The sequence below is a fragment of the Saccostrea cucullata genome, unplaced genomic scaffold, assembly GCF_032062105.1.
Source record: "Saccostrea cucullata isolate Sc308-1 unplaced genomic scaffold, CSIRO_AGI_Scuc_v1 ctg502, whole genome shotgun sequence".
NCBI lineage: Eukaryota > Metazoa > Mollusca > Bivalvia > Ostreida > Ostreidae > Saccostrea > Saccostrea cuccullata.
The window spans coordinates 404,592-423,007 of NW_026937360.1; the positions used below are offsets into that span (position 1 = coordinate 404,592).

At 33.2% G+C, this 18,416-nt stretch overlaps 1 protein-coding gene across 5 annotated transcripts in view; it reads left to right on the plus strand.

Annotated features, from left to right (window-relative positions):
* The window catches only part of LOC134248050 (innexin unc-9-like), a 77,358-nt gene that overhangs the window by 19,593 nt on the left and 39,349 nt on the right, over positions 1-18,416 (plus strand). Inside the window, exon 1 of one of the 5 annotated variants that reach the window (XM_062730476.1) lies at positions 2,668-2,827. The exons of 2 other annotated variants lie outside the window; for them this stretch is intronic. In XM_062730476.1, the coding sequence (XP_062586460.1) occupies positions 2,826-2,827 (2 nt within the window). In that variant the 5' untranslated portion in view covers positions 2,668-2,825. Of the gene's footprint in view, positions 1-2,667; positions 2,828-3,519; positions 4,076-17,300; positions 17,568-18,416 lie in introns of those variants that run through there. 2 more of the 5 variants (XM_062730478.1, XM_062730474.1) reach the window with 2 other exon arrangements.

Genomic DNA, 18,416 nt, shown 5'->3' on the forward strand with positions numbered 1-18,416 from the left:
TCCAATTATGTAGAAATCTTAGGACAGAACATGCTTGGTTACACCAATCGTATTGTCATACCTGCTTTATAGTTTTTCCCCATATGTTTAAAACATCAAAGTGTCAGCGTATTTCAATATCTGTGGCTCATTTTTCAAGACAAACCTAACTTAATATGTCAAAGGAAGGTTTGACTGAATATCATAGATACCAGTTGTTTAAACAATAAAATGCTTTCTTTGTTTGTTGTTACTGGAATGAACGGAAGCAGCTTTTGCAGAAAAAATACATAACCCGCGTAAGCGGGTTATGTAAATTTTTTCTGCAATAGCTGCGACCGTTCATTCCAGTAACAACAAACAAAGAAAGACATTTTATTGTTTATATTTATATCTGTTTAAATTATCATTTTAAGTAGGATTAAAAAATATTAATTATTGTGTTAATGATGCGAACGTCTTTGTACGTTTCATTGATGGAACGGCCACTGATCAAGAAATCTGTACAGGTGATATGCCTAATGTAGTTTATGCAGGGATGAACGCAATGGGTTTTCTTAAGAAATAAAGAAGAAAATATTCAGTGGATGTAAATATATAAAAATAACTAGTAAGCGATAAAGTAATAATTTGTAAAATGACAGAGGGTCCAGTTGTATCGCATCTCTTTATCTTTAATCTTAATCATTTTGACATTAATGTATCTTATATAGATATGCCTCATTTTTAATACAGATGATCCGTGCATTTGTTCATTGACGTCATCGGCAATGTAAAAGTTGTGGGGCGGAAGTTGTGTGCATTATCTAGCGTTTGACACGCGCACGTGAAATTTGAAAATTGCGTTTAAGTGAAATTATTAAAAAAGAAATATCTTATGGATCTAATCAAAGAGGATACAGACTCCCTTAAGTTGAAACATTGCAGAATCCTCCGTATGTGTAAAGGTCTGTGAGCATACACAAATAACCACTTTATATCATCTTCTAGTCTTAAGGTTATGGTTCAGATACATGGAAAGCCTCTCGAAATTCAACCCGCGGAATTCAGTTAAAAGTAAAATTTTGAAAGTGCCATTTAGGAGAGAAGGGTAACAAGGTTCGACAGTCAAAGATCCAGTTGTTTATGGGTATATCTTGAGAGTGCACTTTGTCAAACTTCACACCAAAGGGATACACCATCAACTGTTAACCATTAGATACTAATGTCTGAGGAACTTTTGTAAAAGTTTAAATCTAATATTCATGTTATTTATAGTACTCACAAGAAAATAGAGATGTAACTCTTAAATGAACATAAAATTGAAGTAGAAGACATCTTAGAGTTTGAAATAAGATATGAAAATAAAGAACAGAAATCAATCTCAAAGATCATTGAAACAACACAAACTGGGAACAATTAATAATCCCCATAGCCTAAAAAAAACTGAATTATATTTCATTTCCAAAAATCAAGAGATCTTTTTCCATCAAAGTTGGAACGGGTATGAATTTCCTTACGAATTCAATGCAAACTCTGATAGTAAGAGTAGCTTATACTTTACTTTTGTCAAACTTTAAACACATATATGCGTATATCTTATAAGGCCTTGACAATCTCTGCAGTCATTAATTGTATAGATTACACATTAACTGGTACAGGTGGTGTTAGAATCAATACTTTATCGACTGCTCCCTTTCAGACCACACATGTGACATGAAATTGAATCTGACAGAATACTCACCAGACACAATGGTTCGAATCATGTGACAAAAAGATGTGGGTGTTTATGTGAAGTACATTTTAAAAACTGGTATCATAACTTTTCAAACTTTGTAATGTAAATTCAATAATCGAATTGTAAACCTTATAAGGACATTGTCTTGATTACCTCTTATCTTGATGTTTTTAATGTTTTTTTTTTGACTTTTTTCTTGAGCATATGGGGATTATGAGAGAAAGAAAATCGTATAAGAATTGACACAAACGTGTTCAAAGATTTAAAAATCCTAGCATTCTCCCTCTTCCTTTCACCTTCCCTCATGAAGAAAATAGTTTTTGAAATCGTTGTTTGTTTACAACTTTGACAAAAAAAATTGATGGTATTGTATTAACCAGGTATTTTCTTCAAATTTCAATTGCCTATATTATTCATAATTGCTATGTCGTGTATGCTTATCTCTGAGTACAACTGCAGATGTTTTTGAAAACTTGAAATAAGTGTTCGGTTATGTACTAATTGCGTCATTTAAAACCATTAGGATATTATTTCAAATAGATCCTATTGCATAATGTTACACGAAGAAACGGGTTTACATCACCACGATGAAGCATTATGGAACTCAAACCTGAAAAAGCACTCACTCTGCCTTCTTTTTAAATATAAAAAAATCTGGAAAAGACATAATATTATTTATCGATGCATGGAGCATACAATGTGTAATATATCAGTAAAATTACAGATTTCTAGAAGCAATTTCTTCTATTTGGAGATTCCTTGCTCATTGTGAGTAAATATATACAGCCGGACAAATATTGACTCCCTCTTTTTTATTAAAAGTCCAAAGGTACTTGATCAGCTTTATGAAAGAAACGACGTGAATGACTGTGGCCAATGATCCGACTGAAATCTAATCACAGCTACATTTGCATACCATCTACATGGAGGAAATATGAACAATTTTTTTATTATGTATAGTGGTAAAAATTGTGCACAGGTGTTATGAATTGAAAGCATTCCACGTGCGGGCTACAACATCGTTTGAGTGTTCTTGACTTTTTTTGCTACTTCGGTTGTACGATTTGATTCAAGGTGTGTTCGAGTTGTCCATATCTGACTGTGCGCTGTACTCAACTTGGGGGACAAAATGTGAGTTTAGAGAGCATTATCTTTTATTCAATTCTTTTCCACTTTATCCTTTGAAATGATTCTTTTTCATCTCATGATTAAAAAAATATTCACTATAAAATAACAATACTAGTATAACAATACCCTTTAGTTTTATCAAAATAATAACATGTTTTTAATCAGTATAAATAAATTAATATTCATTGGCCTGTATTTAACACTTTTCAGATTCAATAAAACATATATGAGGACTTGATCCGTAATCTAACTTAAATTTGATTTTACATGATGAAACCTCTAAACTATCCCATATTTTATGATCAGTCAGGACAAAAGCTTTTCTTTTTTTCAATTTTAATATAAAGATGATAGTTTAAACGAAGATCTTCAAACTTTTCCAGCCAGTTCCATGTCAAAACATTAGATAACGGATTTAGCGAAGAGAAATTGAGATATTGAAACATTACAAACGTTAAGATCACAGACGCACCTCAGATTACAAGTAGACTTTTAAAGACGTGTTTCTTTGAATGTGCAGTTTTGCGGTGCATCCTCCCTAAGCCCCCAGGAATAGATTTATCTCGTTACGGTATTACTTTAACAGAAGTTGTAGAGGCTGCTTTCCTATCTCTTTTTCCCCCTTCATGTGAACAAAAACACTGTTTGTATCTAATGTCTCGATTTTACCTCTAGTTGTTGAGTAGTGAAAGAGTACTGTGTCTTGCTAATCGTTACCAGTTATAATCTGAATAATGAATGACTGTAGAGTGTAACTCTGATTAGTGCAAACAGATATTATTCCGGGTCAACATAACGCGACCGCTTCCGGATAAAAATTACTATAATTGACGTCTTGCATTTGAAACTCATGGAATTTTGTGGGATTGAATGAAAAAAGTGGGCTCGGGTATAAGGTTTTGCCTTTTAGTTATTTTAAGTGTCTTCAAATGTCTGAGAGTAAAAGGAACTATGGCTATACTTGAATGAAAGGCGTGAATGTATCTTCCACTCGGATGTTTGTGAGCAGTACCCATTGTAAGGTGATTTTCCAAAGCAGCTGTCGCCGCAAAAGCAACGCGCGTGCATTTTTGCAAGGATAACTAGTTCAACACGTGTTGGCTTTTTTTTAACAGCGAGAACAGAAAAAAACAATATTATTATCCTTGGAATATAGATTTCTGATTTGATATATTATAATAATGGACTATACCTGAAGGATTTAGTATGTTTCTGGTGTGGGTGACGTTTGATTCAGACAAGGGTCAAAAGGTGAGGCTACTGTTTGCTTTCTTGATTGTGAAACACGTACATGGATTTCTAAAATTGGAAATAATTAAATGAAAAGTTTATCACAGCTTTAAGTACCATTATATTTTAAAGTAAATAGTTTTCTTTTCTAACAAATTTAGAGAAAGCATGGACGATTAAGTTTTTCAATAATTTTCTGAAAAATTATATATATATATATATATATTTCATAAGCCAAATTGAATGCTGTGTCAAAGCACTTTGTTAATGACACGTGAAATAACAATAGTAAAGAAAAACCTGAAATGACTTAAATATGCCTGTCCAACCATGATTTATCATTTTTAAAGCTTAAGAAAAACTAAAATTAAATAAACCACATAAAATATTCTAAAAGTTTAGATTACAATGTAACAACTGGTCTTTGTTTTACAATTTTTAAAAGATACCTATATATATACTTATTTAAAAAATATTTTTTTTTATCAAAGCAATACATGTACCATTACCGATTAAAAAAAACTTCTGCACATTTGCAAGGAAAAATAATTGAACAGTATAAATAAAATACTCTTATCAAATTTCTGATCAAAATATGACGTAACATTATTCTTTAAAACAAAATATCCAAAAAATATTCCAAAATATTTCTTTTATCTTAAGTAATTTTGCATTAACACAAAAACGTCAAAACCGATAATAATCGCATACCTGCCTCTCAAAAATGGTGCATCCGCAATCTAGGAAAACAAAAAGAAAAAAGTCATAAAAAAGATAATTCAGCGAATAATTCATTGATAAAGCTTCAACATTACTTTACCATCGTATTTTTCCATGTGGAGAAAAATGGTGGAGATTCTTTTTTGTACAAGCGATACAGTGTGACATATGGACTAGCGTCTTCGGATAATCTTATCGGTAATATTTCGACAACCATTAATTGTTAATGCTGAGAAGTTGCTGCTTGAGCTATTTCGAAAAAGGGGCATGTGGTTCTATAAACAATTTTTAAAAGAATAATATAGAAGTTAAAAATAGCAAGCTTCAACCTTGATCTTTACCAAGCATTAAATAGAAGATGTTCAACTTTATTTAATTTCTTACTGTCATTCAATCTCATTTATTTGTTTCTCAATTACAGAGAAAAAAAAACCTCGAACGAATGAATCTTACATCAATTTGCATGTGTTCTATGAGGTTGCATTACTAAAGGAATACTCGAAGTTCCCCATAATTCATTCAATATGATCTCCCCGTGCGTCATAATATTCTCATTTTCAATGAAGCATTCACTCATAAATCTCATGATTATGCATACATTTGCAGAATATTTATTTCTACGCCTTTATCTCGACGTATCTCCTAAACCTACTGCAAATCATTGCTATTCGACTATTACTGTCCATTAATTAGTTCGTATCAGAAGTCTATTAAATTTACGAACAAGTGATTTTTGCACAATTCCCTAACGTTACTTGAAAATTCATGACACGCATATGTACAATAAAATTTATAGTCAGGACGGATGCTGAATTTGTATAAAAGCTTCATGACTTTCTCGCTCTTTGACCAGTACTTAGGACAACTAGGTTTTCTTTGTTAAGAACATCGATTTTTCGATTATACATGGATATATTCTTGAATTATTGAGGAGTTCGTACCTGGATTTTTGTTTGACTAATTAAGTGAAGGACCGAGGCAACTATCCTATGAAACACGTGGGTTTCAAAATCGAACCATATGCACCTCATGGGCACCCATGTTTTTTTGGTTTTTTTTGTTTCTGATCTTCTTCTGATTCATTGTGAATTATGAATCATTTTGAGTGATTCAAAATGTTTACTGATTATACAACTGCTGTCTTGTCCATATTTGGTCATCTTCCTTGTTCGATTTTTATTGCAGTCTAGTTTGTTTTACGGCCTTTTTTTCATTTTCATGAATATTGCCCGATTTTAACAATTTTCTTTAAAAAGGTATTTCCATTAACCTTGTATCCAAAACTTTATTATGCAAGTTTCGTCTGGAAGAAATAAATATTATGAATTCATTATTCATACAGGAGTCTTTAGGCATGCATATCCGATAAAGGTTAACGGAAAATGTGACAGGAAGTCGGCTGTCTAAGAAAAAGAAGATGCTCTTAAAATTGATTTTTTTAAGGTTATCTAAACATTTAAAGACGGGGGCATGCTGGCGAATTTTCATAATAGACCGAGACACATAGGAACCGTCGACAGATTGTGACATTAATTGTTCACATTAAATCGTATTCATTTAACGGCCCCACGGAATAAAACCTAGCTGACAACGGAAACTCAAGAAGCTATTTTCAATCAATTTTTAAAAAATTGTACTTCCGATCTGTCTTCCCTCTTTTACGTGCACATTTGTTAAGTCGTGTAAATCAATGTCGTGTTCGCCAGCGGAAAGCTTAAATCCGGAATTCAGGTATTTAGCTGAAGAGAAGATTAATAAAAATGAAAGGCGATTGAATTATGCAATCATTAATGTGCATGCATTATTTTTTTTTCCGATTGACGCCGTGGTTATTCCTCTTGGCTTGTCTTTCTGTCAATACATTCCAATAACTGATGGGATTTCTATGTTTAATTTAAAGAATTTTAGTGAAAAATTATTTGTCAAATGCAATGAAATTACTATATTTTCAAAATATTTGTTTTTATTTTAATCAAACAATATGAACAGTAAAAACATTTCTCTTAACTTACTTTTGTAAATAAAGCCAGCATTTAATTGAAAACAGCCAAGTCTCTCCGAATGCTTCATTAAAGCTTAATTTAATTGGCCAAAAATAAACTTATTTTATTATTTAACTTCGCTGTATCCAGTTTTTATATCTTTTATACCACCTGCAAAACCTTCTCGGATGGCTAAAATTTCACCGAAATTACTGTAAAGACTCATAAAAATTAGTTATCATTATTTAAATTGTAGATTGAAGCACGTGTCTTCAAAGTTTTGAAACAATGTTGGTAACAATCTTTTAACAAACTATTACGCATTGCATGAACGGAGATTCACATAAATTTTGTTTGTACACAACTTGTGTTTTTGTCATTTTCAGCATCAGAGATATCCATTTATAAAAAGCTTCAACTTTTCCATTATGCTTGGGAATTTATCCAATTTTGTTGACAAATCAAAATAAATCAGATGCCTTTCATTTGTAACAAGATTGCTTAATACCTCTGAACTTGATAATCTTGACATCTTTGGCAGAGAAGCCTCCATATTGTCAGTTCACGAGATTGTTAATGTTTCATAAACCCCCTACATATGTTTCACTTTGTTTAATAGCTGTTCAGAGGTGATTTTTTATTCGCGCTTTCTTGTCGTTTGGCAGTTTTTATGACAGAGCAGACTGTAATTTACCTTTAATGCATTTTGCATATGTCGTCTGTTTATGATAACATTTTGAAACTTTGAATATTGTTGATGGATTGGCAGGTCTGATGTCTTCCAAGGCGTTAGGAATGCAGTTTCAAGGATAAGAGTCTGTCATCATAAACAAACGTTATGTAAAGGGACCAACCGCTTCAAAAGCGATCAGCAATATAATGAATGGAAGACCTTATGACATTTTATTAGTGAGACCATTTTTCATCTACCTTAAAAAGACGTTTTGGGTCTTAATCATTCCCGTTTTTATATTTTTTAACAACTTTAACTGCTCCTGGCATGTTTAATTCTAAGCAGTATCTTAATGATTTCTGGGAACATTTTAATTGACTCTAGCTGTTTCGTAGATTGTGATCAGTGGTTAATTATAAGGTCGTGGTACCTTTGGCAATGTTTTCAAGAATGCTTGATGCTGACTATGTTACAAGGTAAAAGTATTAATAATCATCATGTTCATTGATGCTGATTTGAATTTAGAGTTTCCTATCGATCGATTGATATTTCTGATCGATATTTAACTAACCCCCACCCCTTTCCACCTTAACTTGAGGTGTTTATTTTGAGCGCGCTCGCATCATTAACCAGTCATGATCCAAGAGGGATAACTCCAGTATGCCCCAGTCGTAAAAGGGTTGGTCGAAAACAGTTGTTTGAGTTTAGCAAATAGCTAATTGAAACTTCAATAAATCTTGTGGATGCATTTAGATGCATTACGAAGGCATTTGAGGTATTTGTGTTTTGCACTCCAAAATGATTTGTGGGATCAATTCTTTCAAGAATTTATGCATGTTCAAGTGCATTGAGAATTCGTAATTCCTTTTCTTCCCTTGTACTTTAACATTTTTTAGAGACTTTTTCAAGTTAAAAAGAATTCAATTATTTGATAATTTTACAAGTAAATAAAACATAGCACTTGGTGTATAGGTTGATAAAATAAATTTACCTCCAAAAGAGACTTTGATAACCATTGTGTTTTACATGTATTCCCAAAATGCTCTCTATATCTAAGTAGTAAATGCAAAATTTTAAAAATGACAATTATATCGTAAATTCCGTATGTACTGTCATCCTCTAATTTAAAATTACAGAAATTATATAACCGAAGACAATTTATTAAAAAATGTTTAATTTTGTTTTATACATCATCTGCGTCTTTTGAGTTTTATAACAGCGCTTTATTAACGGTCCAATCTAATACTTCGTTTTCTTCAGAAGTCTATTTTCAAGAATACGTTGACAATTTGTGTGAATGTTGTCATGGTTAAAGCTTTAAACTTTATCATCATTCGACTATGTATGCAAGCAAACTGCGACAGAAATTTTATAGCCAACTTGTTTAAGTACGGAACATTAAACTGAAGTTTTAAGACGATTACGCATATGGATGCCATTGATGTAGCTTTGATTGCCTGGATTTTACGCAACGTTGTTCGATGTTGAATCCTTTTTAGCCTCACTTAAGTTATTTGTAATCGCATTATCCCGTGTACATAATGTGCTCTGTTATTTCAGCAAATATGGATATAAAACGGCTATTAAAAACTCTTACGATCAGAGCACAGTTTTAGATGATGACCGGGGATGCCATATTCGACGTCACAGAAGACAAAAATGAACCCGCCATGACAGATTGTCCAAATAAGAATCCGAATCAGGCAGTTGACTTTAGGGGAAATGCTGTCCTGGGAGCAAATAGAAACTTTCCAAAATCGATAAAATAATGATTAATCTTAGAAAATACAGGGGAAAATTTTTCTTTCAAGAAAAGCTTCTTTGTGTGTGATGTGGATAATTACAGTTCTTTTGCTTTGTTGGACGATATCAAGATTTATATCTTTTTGTATCCGCTTCTAAACACTATTACTTTTAGGTATTTCCCTAATACAAAGGTGGGACCATATATTGTAACATTCAAAAATGAATAAGAGGAGGCTACCAGTATTCAAAAGTAAAATAAAACTGTAAAAAAAATAATTAAAAGTCAAATCAGATAATAATACGTCTTAATATTTCCATATGATAACTCAGGTTAAAAGCAATAATCCGTTAATAAATAGATGAAATATTAGGGTATGTTTGACGAGATCTTCGTTAACACGTTTTTAATTTTTAAAAATAAAATTTGTAAGTTCTTAAAAAGAAAACAACTAACTGACATTAGAAAATGAATCCCAAATTACAAGGAAGATGGAAGGGCGGGGGTAAAGGATTTTTTACGTTTGTTTAAAATACGAAATGGGAAAAATAGGGAAACGAACATGTTACTTCAAGACATCTATGGTAACCTGACATGCATCAGCTGTAAACAAACTCTGCAAATACTACTTAGTATTGAACATAATTCTTTTAAATGTGTCCATCGCGTTTTTGTCTATTTGTTCCCATGAAGAAGTAAATATTTTCCCTTATATCAATCAAAAACATTTTTTATGAATAATTCAAACAATTTAGCTCGACATTAAACTCATATTGTCTGCAATAAATTTCGAATAAGTGTCAAAAAAAGATAATTTTGAAGTTTTTAAGGGAATAAAATATATGAATTTAATCAGATAACTCTGGTCATGAGTTCATAAATCGTTTAACCTGATTTTGTTATCTATATGATTGTTTACAATAAATCACATATTGACCGACTTATTTTTTTACATCAACTGTAAGATATATATATATCCTCAAAACATTTATCTCAGTTTTGTATGTTATTGTTCTATATGATTATACAACTTTTGATACCTTGTGTATCCTCTGTTTCTGTCAAATGAATTGTAAAAAAAAAATACAAGAACCTCTAGAATAGTGAATCGCATTGACTTGTCAATTATTAATAAAAAAAGGGGTGGGGTGGGGGCCTTTTACTTAGTAAATAGCAAATTTATGCCACTGAATTTTAGTTATCGGTAATCATTTTAGGAATACAAGTCAAGCTATTAAGGTTTAATGCAATGTAAATTTCCATTATCGCGTTTATCTGATCGTGACAAGAAGTACACAACGGATGTGAATTGTTCGATAGGGGATGCTTACTCCTCAATGGCACCTGATCCAACCTAATTTTCAGGGGTCCATATTGGCTCTGGCTATTTTTTTTTAATAACTTTTGAGAGTGATCACTGTTCGCTATTTTTACAAGAGGGACGGTGTAGCCGTGTCTTCTGATAAATTATAATTATAAATATATCAGATTCCGATTTGTTTTCTGCCTTTAACCTTTTGCAAAAGCTTCTAAATAAATGAAATTCAGTATCTGGCAAAAAAACTAAAAACTCTCTAATTAAATCTTCAAAAGTTTCTTTGTTATTAATAATATTTCATTGTAGCACAACCAATGTCCGATGAAATACGAATAGTATTGAACCTAATTTAATATACTACCCTTTGCGTAAAACCCAAGTGTATACAAGATCATGACGCATATAGCATAATTTGAAGACCTAAACAGAATTACTATCAAACGATAGAAAAAAGGATTTGTACGTTTATCCGCATAATACATGGAGAATAATAAAATTATGTCACAATTGTTAGGGAAAACAGGATAACTTAAAACGGTTTATGCAACAGCTGCTCACAAAGAGCATGTTCTACATTTGAATGACCGAGGACAAGATTTTTTTTTTCAAGGATTCCAAGAAAATGTAAGACAGGATCTTAAAGACAAGTATCGGTCTTTGGCTTTGAGGATATTGTTATAAAAGCATTTCATAGTAATATGAATTAATGTCTTCAATTTTTTCTCCAAATATTAATGTGCAGAAATTAAAATGACTGAACTGAAATAAAAGCCATATTTATTACTTCATTCTAAAATCAAATTTTCAAAGTTAATTTTAAGGTTGTAACGGTTTTTTTTCTTAGTTTTCCAATTTACTCCACTACTTTATACTTTCGGAAGTATTAAAACGCTCGAGGAAAGCATGATGGTCGATCTTCTTTTTCCTTCATTAGTTTGTGTCTACTTCCTTGTAAGATAAGATCTTTTTATCTTCTCCCATTCCTATGAGGTATTGATTAAAATTTACATGTTAGTATGCACTGTCTTATGACCAGAAAAGGTGTATTTTGTTCTGGGGTCAAAATGAAATACCAAGGTCACTCTAGCGCTAACCTGAAAATCCATTTCAAGGAATTATATATCGGTAAAAAAAGCTTCTTTTTTTTAAGTTTTAATCAAGAATAAAGGGATATCTAGCTTGGTTGGGTCAAACCTCACATAATGTACTCCTTTAGCAAAATTTTAAAACATTTTAATGTTAATTTATTAAAAAGAATGATCTTCCTTCACCTCCCAGCCCCAACGTTCTGTAGCTGACTTGCATAATATGTAAATAATACAATACCAAACAGACCCAAGCTGACACCCAAGCAATCCCGCTGGAACTGTTTTTGGATTGCTTTGGCTCCGCTGTGGGACTACTCTAGAAGGAAAACCTAACAGTTACATCCCTGGACTATTTTGTTCATTCATGCGTGAAAATGGATCTAGGTGACATGATACTTGTTTATGTATCTATTTGTTTATTCTTAATTATGTTCAGTTTATCCTTTTTAAGCAAGTCGACCTTGACCTTCCATTATGAAGGATGCGCCTCAGATTCTTGTGTCTGTACGCTTCTTGGCCAGCGGAAGTGTTGCGGGCATCCATTAGTTTTAAATAGATTTTTTTATTGGTTTTCTGCACTTATTTACAGTGTATTTGGAAAACACTAGGTTGTTTTGACATTGTTACATAAATCCTTGGTTTAAAGAAAAAAACATTAATCATTGGAATTTTGTTCTTTATAAGGATCAAATCAAATCAAACCGACGCTGGAAAAAGAAAGCTTTAAGAAAGCATTTAACCTAGTTTTGTTTTCGTTCTTGTTCCTTGCATTTATCAAAATTCATAAAAATTTGTTCTTTCCTGTGCCATGTTTTTAAATCAGATTACCAATGCTTATTTTCAAATAATTGCAAGTAGTTTGGATTTGTATCTTGTAATACATTTCTAAATACGCAACAAAAAATACCAATTTAAAAATGACAGCTAATACTTACTGAAACTTTTTTTGAAATTTAATAGGCATTGTTAAAAGTAAAACATATTTATATCGTAATAATATCATACATATATAGGATAGGCATTAAATAGAAAAGTTCCTTAAGTATGAAATATATACGTACATGTATGTGTGACGTATATATATATGAAGAAGGTATTAAATGTAACCTTATGTAGATTAGAAGCCATACTTTTATTCCCCCTCTAAAGAGATGCGTACATGTAATTGTTCACCCAATGTATAAATCCACAAACCTTTGATATTTAAGCTGTTCCTTGAGAGACATCCCATTAAAGACAGATCTAGACTTGTATTGAAATTTTTGTGGAGTGCTTGCATAACAATTCGTCAATGAAGGAACAATTTAACTTTTTTTGAAACTTGAAGTATTCGGCCTACTCTCTATAATACCGAGAAAAAAATTGCTCATTACAAGCTCAGTAGCAGACATAAGATTTAGTTTTCTCAAAGAGATATGATGTCAGTCTGTTTTCTGAAATCGATATTTATTAGGATTATCTGGGAGCAGGTGAAAAAGAAAACCTTCGCAATGGGATGAAGGAATTTCTGCAATATCGCAGAGCCATATCAAACCGTCTGAAGACAAAAAAGGACAGACAATTTCTCTTCTGCAATTGTTTCTATGACTTGGTGTTTCTTTATTAATATAAGCAGAAAACACGAAGTCTTATAAAACACTTTAAAATCATTAACTTTGTACTAGTGATGGAAGAATATTGCAATAAATGAAATTCATGTTTCTAGAATTAGAGTAGCCCGTCTATAAAGTTCCATAATCAGTAATCTGACAAACATGTGCATGTAATTACATGTATGAAGCTGGGATACCCCAAAACAAACTTGTTTAAGACATACACCACTGTTTAAGATTTTGATGACAAAATGACAACCCAAAACAAATCACAGATTTTCAACTTTTGTTTTTGAGTCTGTCAACCTGGTCGTTTCCCCCAATGCACGACTATTTTGTCTGACAAATTTTTTTTGCAGTCTAGTAAATAAACCGAAATTTTGGAGATGCATGTATATTTTGGGTACTAGAATAAATACTGTAATCAAAACCCTTTTCCGTGAATCCCTGATCCTATGGTATGAAGGAAAAGGCAATAAACAATACCTCCAAAGCCTGTCGGCATTCAGCATTTCAGGTGAATAAACCTCGTGGAATTTCCATTTAACTTCGATCAGGAACTGATCATTTCAAGAAACCTGTAGCGAATGACAAAAACATTATCAATTATACGTCTGGAAAAAAGGAAAGATACATAAATATTGAAATATAATGGCCAAAAAACGCTTCGTAAAATACTCTTTGATAACATCTTATCGGCAAATGTACTTGTAAATATATCAATCCGGATTGTCTTTGTGAGGCGTATTATTAGCTTTGTCGCCGTTCAAGGCTGCACTGATCAAACGTTTCAGCAAATAGAACATGAAACTCGTCCAAGAATCTGAACAAAACAGATACAGATTTTTCGAAATTACCTTCCCCTAGCAAAATCATTTTTGGGCATATTCAATGGATCGATGGTGCAGACTTAAGTAACACGTGCATTTGGTTGAAATTCTTATACCCATTAACCATGCATGGCCTTAGAAAATGGGCCCATTGCACCCCCAATAACTTTGACTATCTGTGGTATATTAAATAATAGAATACCGAGGTACATTGTGGATGTTTTGCTCACGTGACAATGTGAAGTGGACTGATAAACTGAAGAAAGGGCAGTCCTCCAGTCTTTGAAGTACAGAAAATAGGAACGTGATGAACATCCTTCATGCTATAATACACTCAATACACCAGCTAAGGAGAAGCATTCTCTCGACATATATCTACAAAGCATTAGGTATTTCAGTAATGTTTGTAGTTTGGAATCTCCAAATGAATGTAAAGCTCAATTACGTACTGAATGAGTACAACTTTATTGGCTTTAAGTACAGATATACGGAGTATATTGCATGATTTTACATGGATTAGACAGCTGTGTTTTCTAGTTCGTTTCAGGTTAAGTTTGTGCATTATATTAAGCATTATTTTGCTGTGACAGTTATGTGATATGATAGTGCTTTTGCATCTTGTGCTATGCTTCTTCATGAAAAGATCGCTAGTTAGTATACTTGAATTTTATCCCCACCCGTCCCAATCGTGTAAATGATGATCAAATACAACTTGCCATTCTTTCGTTTAAGGAAACGTAAGGCCTGGTGTTCTAATTTTGACAGCTTCATTGATTATGAAAGATTGATAAGAATACAGCATACATTTAAAAGCTAGAACTCTACAATATAATTACATGTATTTGAATTTCATTCGGATATAATAGCAAACTCACAATGAAGGAAATTTCAATCAAAACTGCCCACCCGACAAAAAAATGGACGAAGAACTACAAATAAAAAAAGCCTTAATTGCAGTATACACAATGGTTCCTTCACGGTAAGATTGTGGCTTTGCAATTGGAGGTTATTTTAATCGGATGATGATAAGATGCAAGACCACTATATTAGTAGGAAACATATCACTTAAGGTACATATGACATTCCATAGAAAAGTATCTTATTGGAGATATCGTTGACTTTATATATGCAGTATTTCGGTATTTTTTTTAAAGGAATGTGTGCTGTTGATTTCTAAACAAAATAAACGATGCACAAAAATTAATCGAAGTTTTATTTGAGAAAGTTATAGTTTTGAAAAAGATAGATGCTATGGCTAAAACATATTTGTTAACATTCCAACAATTATTCTAGTCGTCACCCGCGTGGCGCAATGGTTAGAGCGTCTGTTGTAGAGTCGAACAGTAAGGAGTCAAACCTTTTATCGCGGGTTAGAATCCCACTATGGGATGTGGAGACCGGTCCTTTGGATGAGACCGTAAAAACCAAGGTCCCGATACGTAGCAGGTGCTGGCAAGGAAAAGACCCCCACTGCTCAAGGGTCGTAATTACCGAGTATAGGACAAAATTTGCAGTTCTCCATCGGCAAGTGGTGGCGTCTCCATATGAGTAAAAAATTCTAAAGAAGGACGTTAAACAACAGTCAATCAATCAATGTTTATTCCAGTAATACCATAAAATCTGTTTAAGACCTAATTTAATCTCTTTCAAGCTATCTGTAATACTACATGACATGTGCAGTCAATCTGTTGATTATAAGATTCCGATATTCAGAAATAAAAAGAAAATGTTTTTTCAAAAGAATCTTAAAGAAAAATAACATCACATATAAAAATTCATCAGTTACTTTGATAGGTTGTCTACCATTTTATGATAACTCTGGAGGTTGAGGTTAGTGAATAAGCACAGTCCTGATAGAGACACATTCAACCAAAGGATGCAAATAACTTAAACAATTATTCAATTCATTACGAATTTTCTAAAATGATAAATGTCAGAGGCATATTTGTGCATGATGTTTGATCGCAGAAGGTTTGGTCATCAATGCGCACTTAATATTTTTATCCATTGATTGTCTGTCAGCGTCATACTGTTCTTGACGTGTCGCTCCATATTCTGGAAACTTGACTGGGCCAATGGTTGTGATAAACAGACATTTGTGCCATTAAACCCTTTTGTTTGACAGACACTAAGTGCCACGTTATTGCAATTTCAACAATTCTCCGTTTGGATGCTATCTTTTGATATTAAAACGAAAAATAAACTACATAATAAGGAACAAAAGCTTTTAAATATGCAGAAATCGAACAGCAAGGAGTTTCCACTATACAAACGAAGAAGATATATTTTCACAACATAAATGGCCTGTTTGTGTTGTCTGGCTACCAGAGATAAAGAATAAATTCCTTCACCTCGTAAATGATTAATTGACCCCAAGCAACGCATTTAAGTGTGTCGTCAGTTTCTCATTAAATTTATTCTCTAGAAGATATTTCCACCCATCTGCTCCAATGCTAGTCTCATTCTTTGCATCTTTGCGAGTAATCGAATGCATTTGAGATCATTGCGTAAACAAACTCACTTTTCTGCAAATACTCCTTGATTTCACGTCTTTGGTTTTCATCACTTGTGGAAGTGCAATGACAAGGAAGTTCTAAACAACTGCCGGTTCTGAGATAAAAGAACGATTTAGTTCACTTTTTTGAAAGAGCATTTTGGATAAGGGATTTTCTGTGTGAGAATGAAAACAGTGTGTTTTTGGATGAAAAGCATGACGACAATCCGTATGAAGCCAATCATGGGGTCATGAGCTGAGTTTATCGCGTATTAAAAACGTAGATACTCTTTGTCAAAAAAGTTTGAACTTCACTGAAAGAGTCCTTGCTACGCCCCAAGATGAAATTGATCTCCATATTAAAGAGTTATTCTGGGAGTTTAATGGCAGAGGCATTTGTTTGTTATCGTTGTGCCTGTCCAGGGATTTATGATTATACCGTTTGAAAAAAAAGTACTGAGTCTGATAAATATTTCCAGGGTAGCATGAAGGAGGAACAGAGGCTTCAAATAATGAAGTGTTTATGTATCTGTTTAAGATATAACAAGCATCGATCAAACTTCGTGAGGCTCTCTGACCGATAGTTTGCTATTTTCTGCAGTGATATCGTTAGGGTTCATCCGGATTTTCGTCAATAAAAAATCCAGATTTCAGTATCGTGAGTACGAATCATTCGGAGAGATATCACCCGAATTTGTTCAGTTCGTGCTTGTGAGAAAAAAAATTCTCTTAAGCTTACTCAGTAAGCATAGGGAGTTTCTCTCGTATGGAGTGAAGACTTACATATTTAACTCACAACACTGGACTAGTGAAATGTTAATTATTATTTCATGTGTGAACTAAAAATTAGTAAGGAATGACCATCAACACAAACCGCCATGCCTTCTATGGTCCGTTTCTTCAGTGACGTTGCAACGACCACTGCTATCACTTCCGGTAGGAGACGAAGCACCCTTAGAAGAGGTTCGGAGATCGGTGAACGTTTGGAACATACAATCCATCTTACTTCTCATTCCTCTACACCTTCTGCACATGAAACGGTAGTACCCGAGACCTCCGAAGGAGCATCTTTGTAAGTTATAATGCATTTTGACGTCTTCATGACATATACATGCGATGACTGTGTATCTCAAACTGTTATCAGCAAGTCTCGGTTTTTAAATGCACAATGTACGACAGCATTACTTTTCTTGAGTACTGTCCTATTTGCATAAAGTACTTGCAGGGTCACACGCACTTTTCAAATTACTGCAAAAATAAGTTTTACCTATCCCACAGCTTTACTGAAGTACTGAAGCTTTTAATCATTCCACGTTGCTATGTTTTTGTTGAAAAATACAGGTTTGTACTTTATGTGATCTCTGTTAGCAGCGTTTTTGTTAAGTTTATACTTAGGTTGACTTATTCCTGTTCGCTCCTTTGAGAGCAAAGGACTATTTTGTTAAGTTTATACCATCTGTTAACACTCTGAAGTGTTCAATCGGTCAAAAATGTTGCGTATACACTTTGTCACTATGTTAAGACTATATACGTGACTCTTTAAAAATTGACAATCGTCATATTAATACGGGCGGTATAATCATCAAGGGATCTTAAAACTTGCCCAGATATATTTCTTTATAACTGCTTCCATATTTGTGTTCCATTGCCCAGTTTAAAGATATCATGAGGTTGACTTCCGCGGGAATAATGTCGTCCGTGTGGCGCAGTGGTTAGAGCGTCTGCTCTAGAGTCGCAAAGTAAGGAGTCAATCCTTACGTCGCGGGTTCGAATCCCATTGTGGTACGTGGAGACCGGTCCTTCGGATGAGACCGTATAAACCGAGGTCCCGTGTCGCAGTAGATACTAGCACGAAAAAGATCCCTCCCATTCTCAATGGCCCTGAGTGCCGAGTATAGGACAAAATTTGCAGCTCTCCACC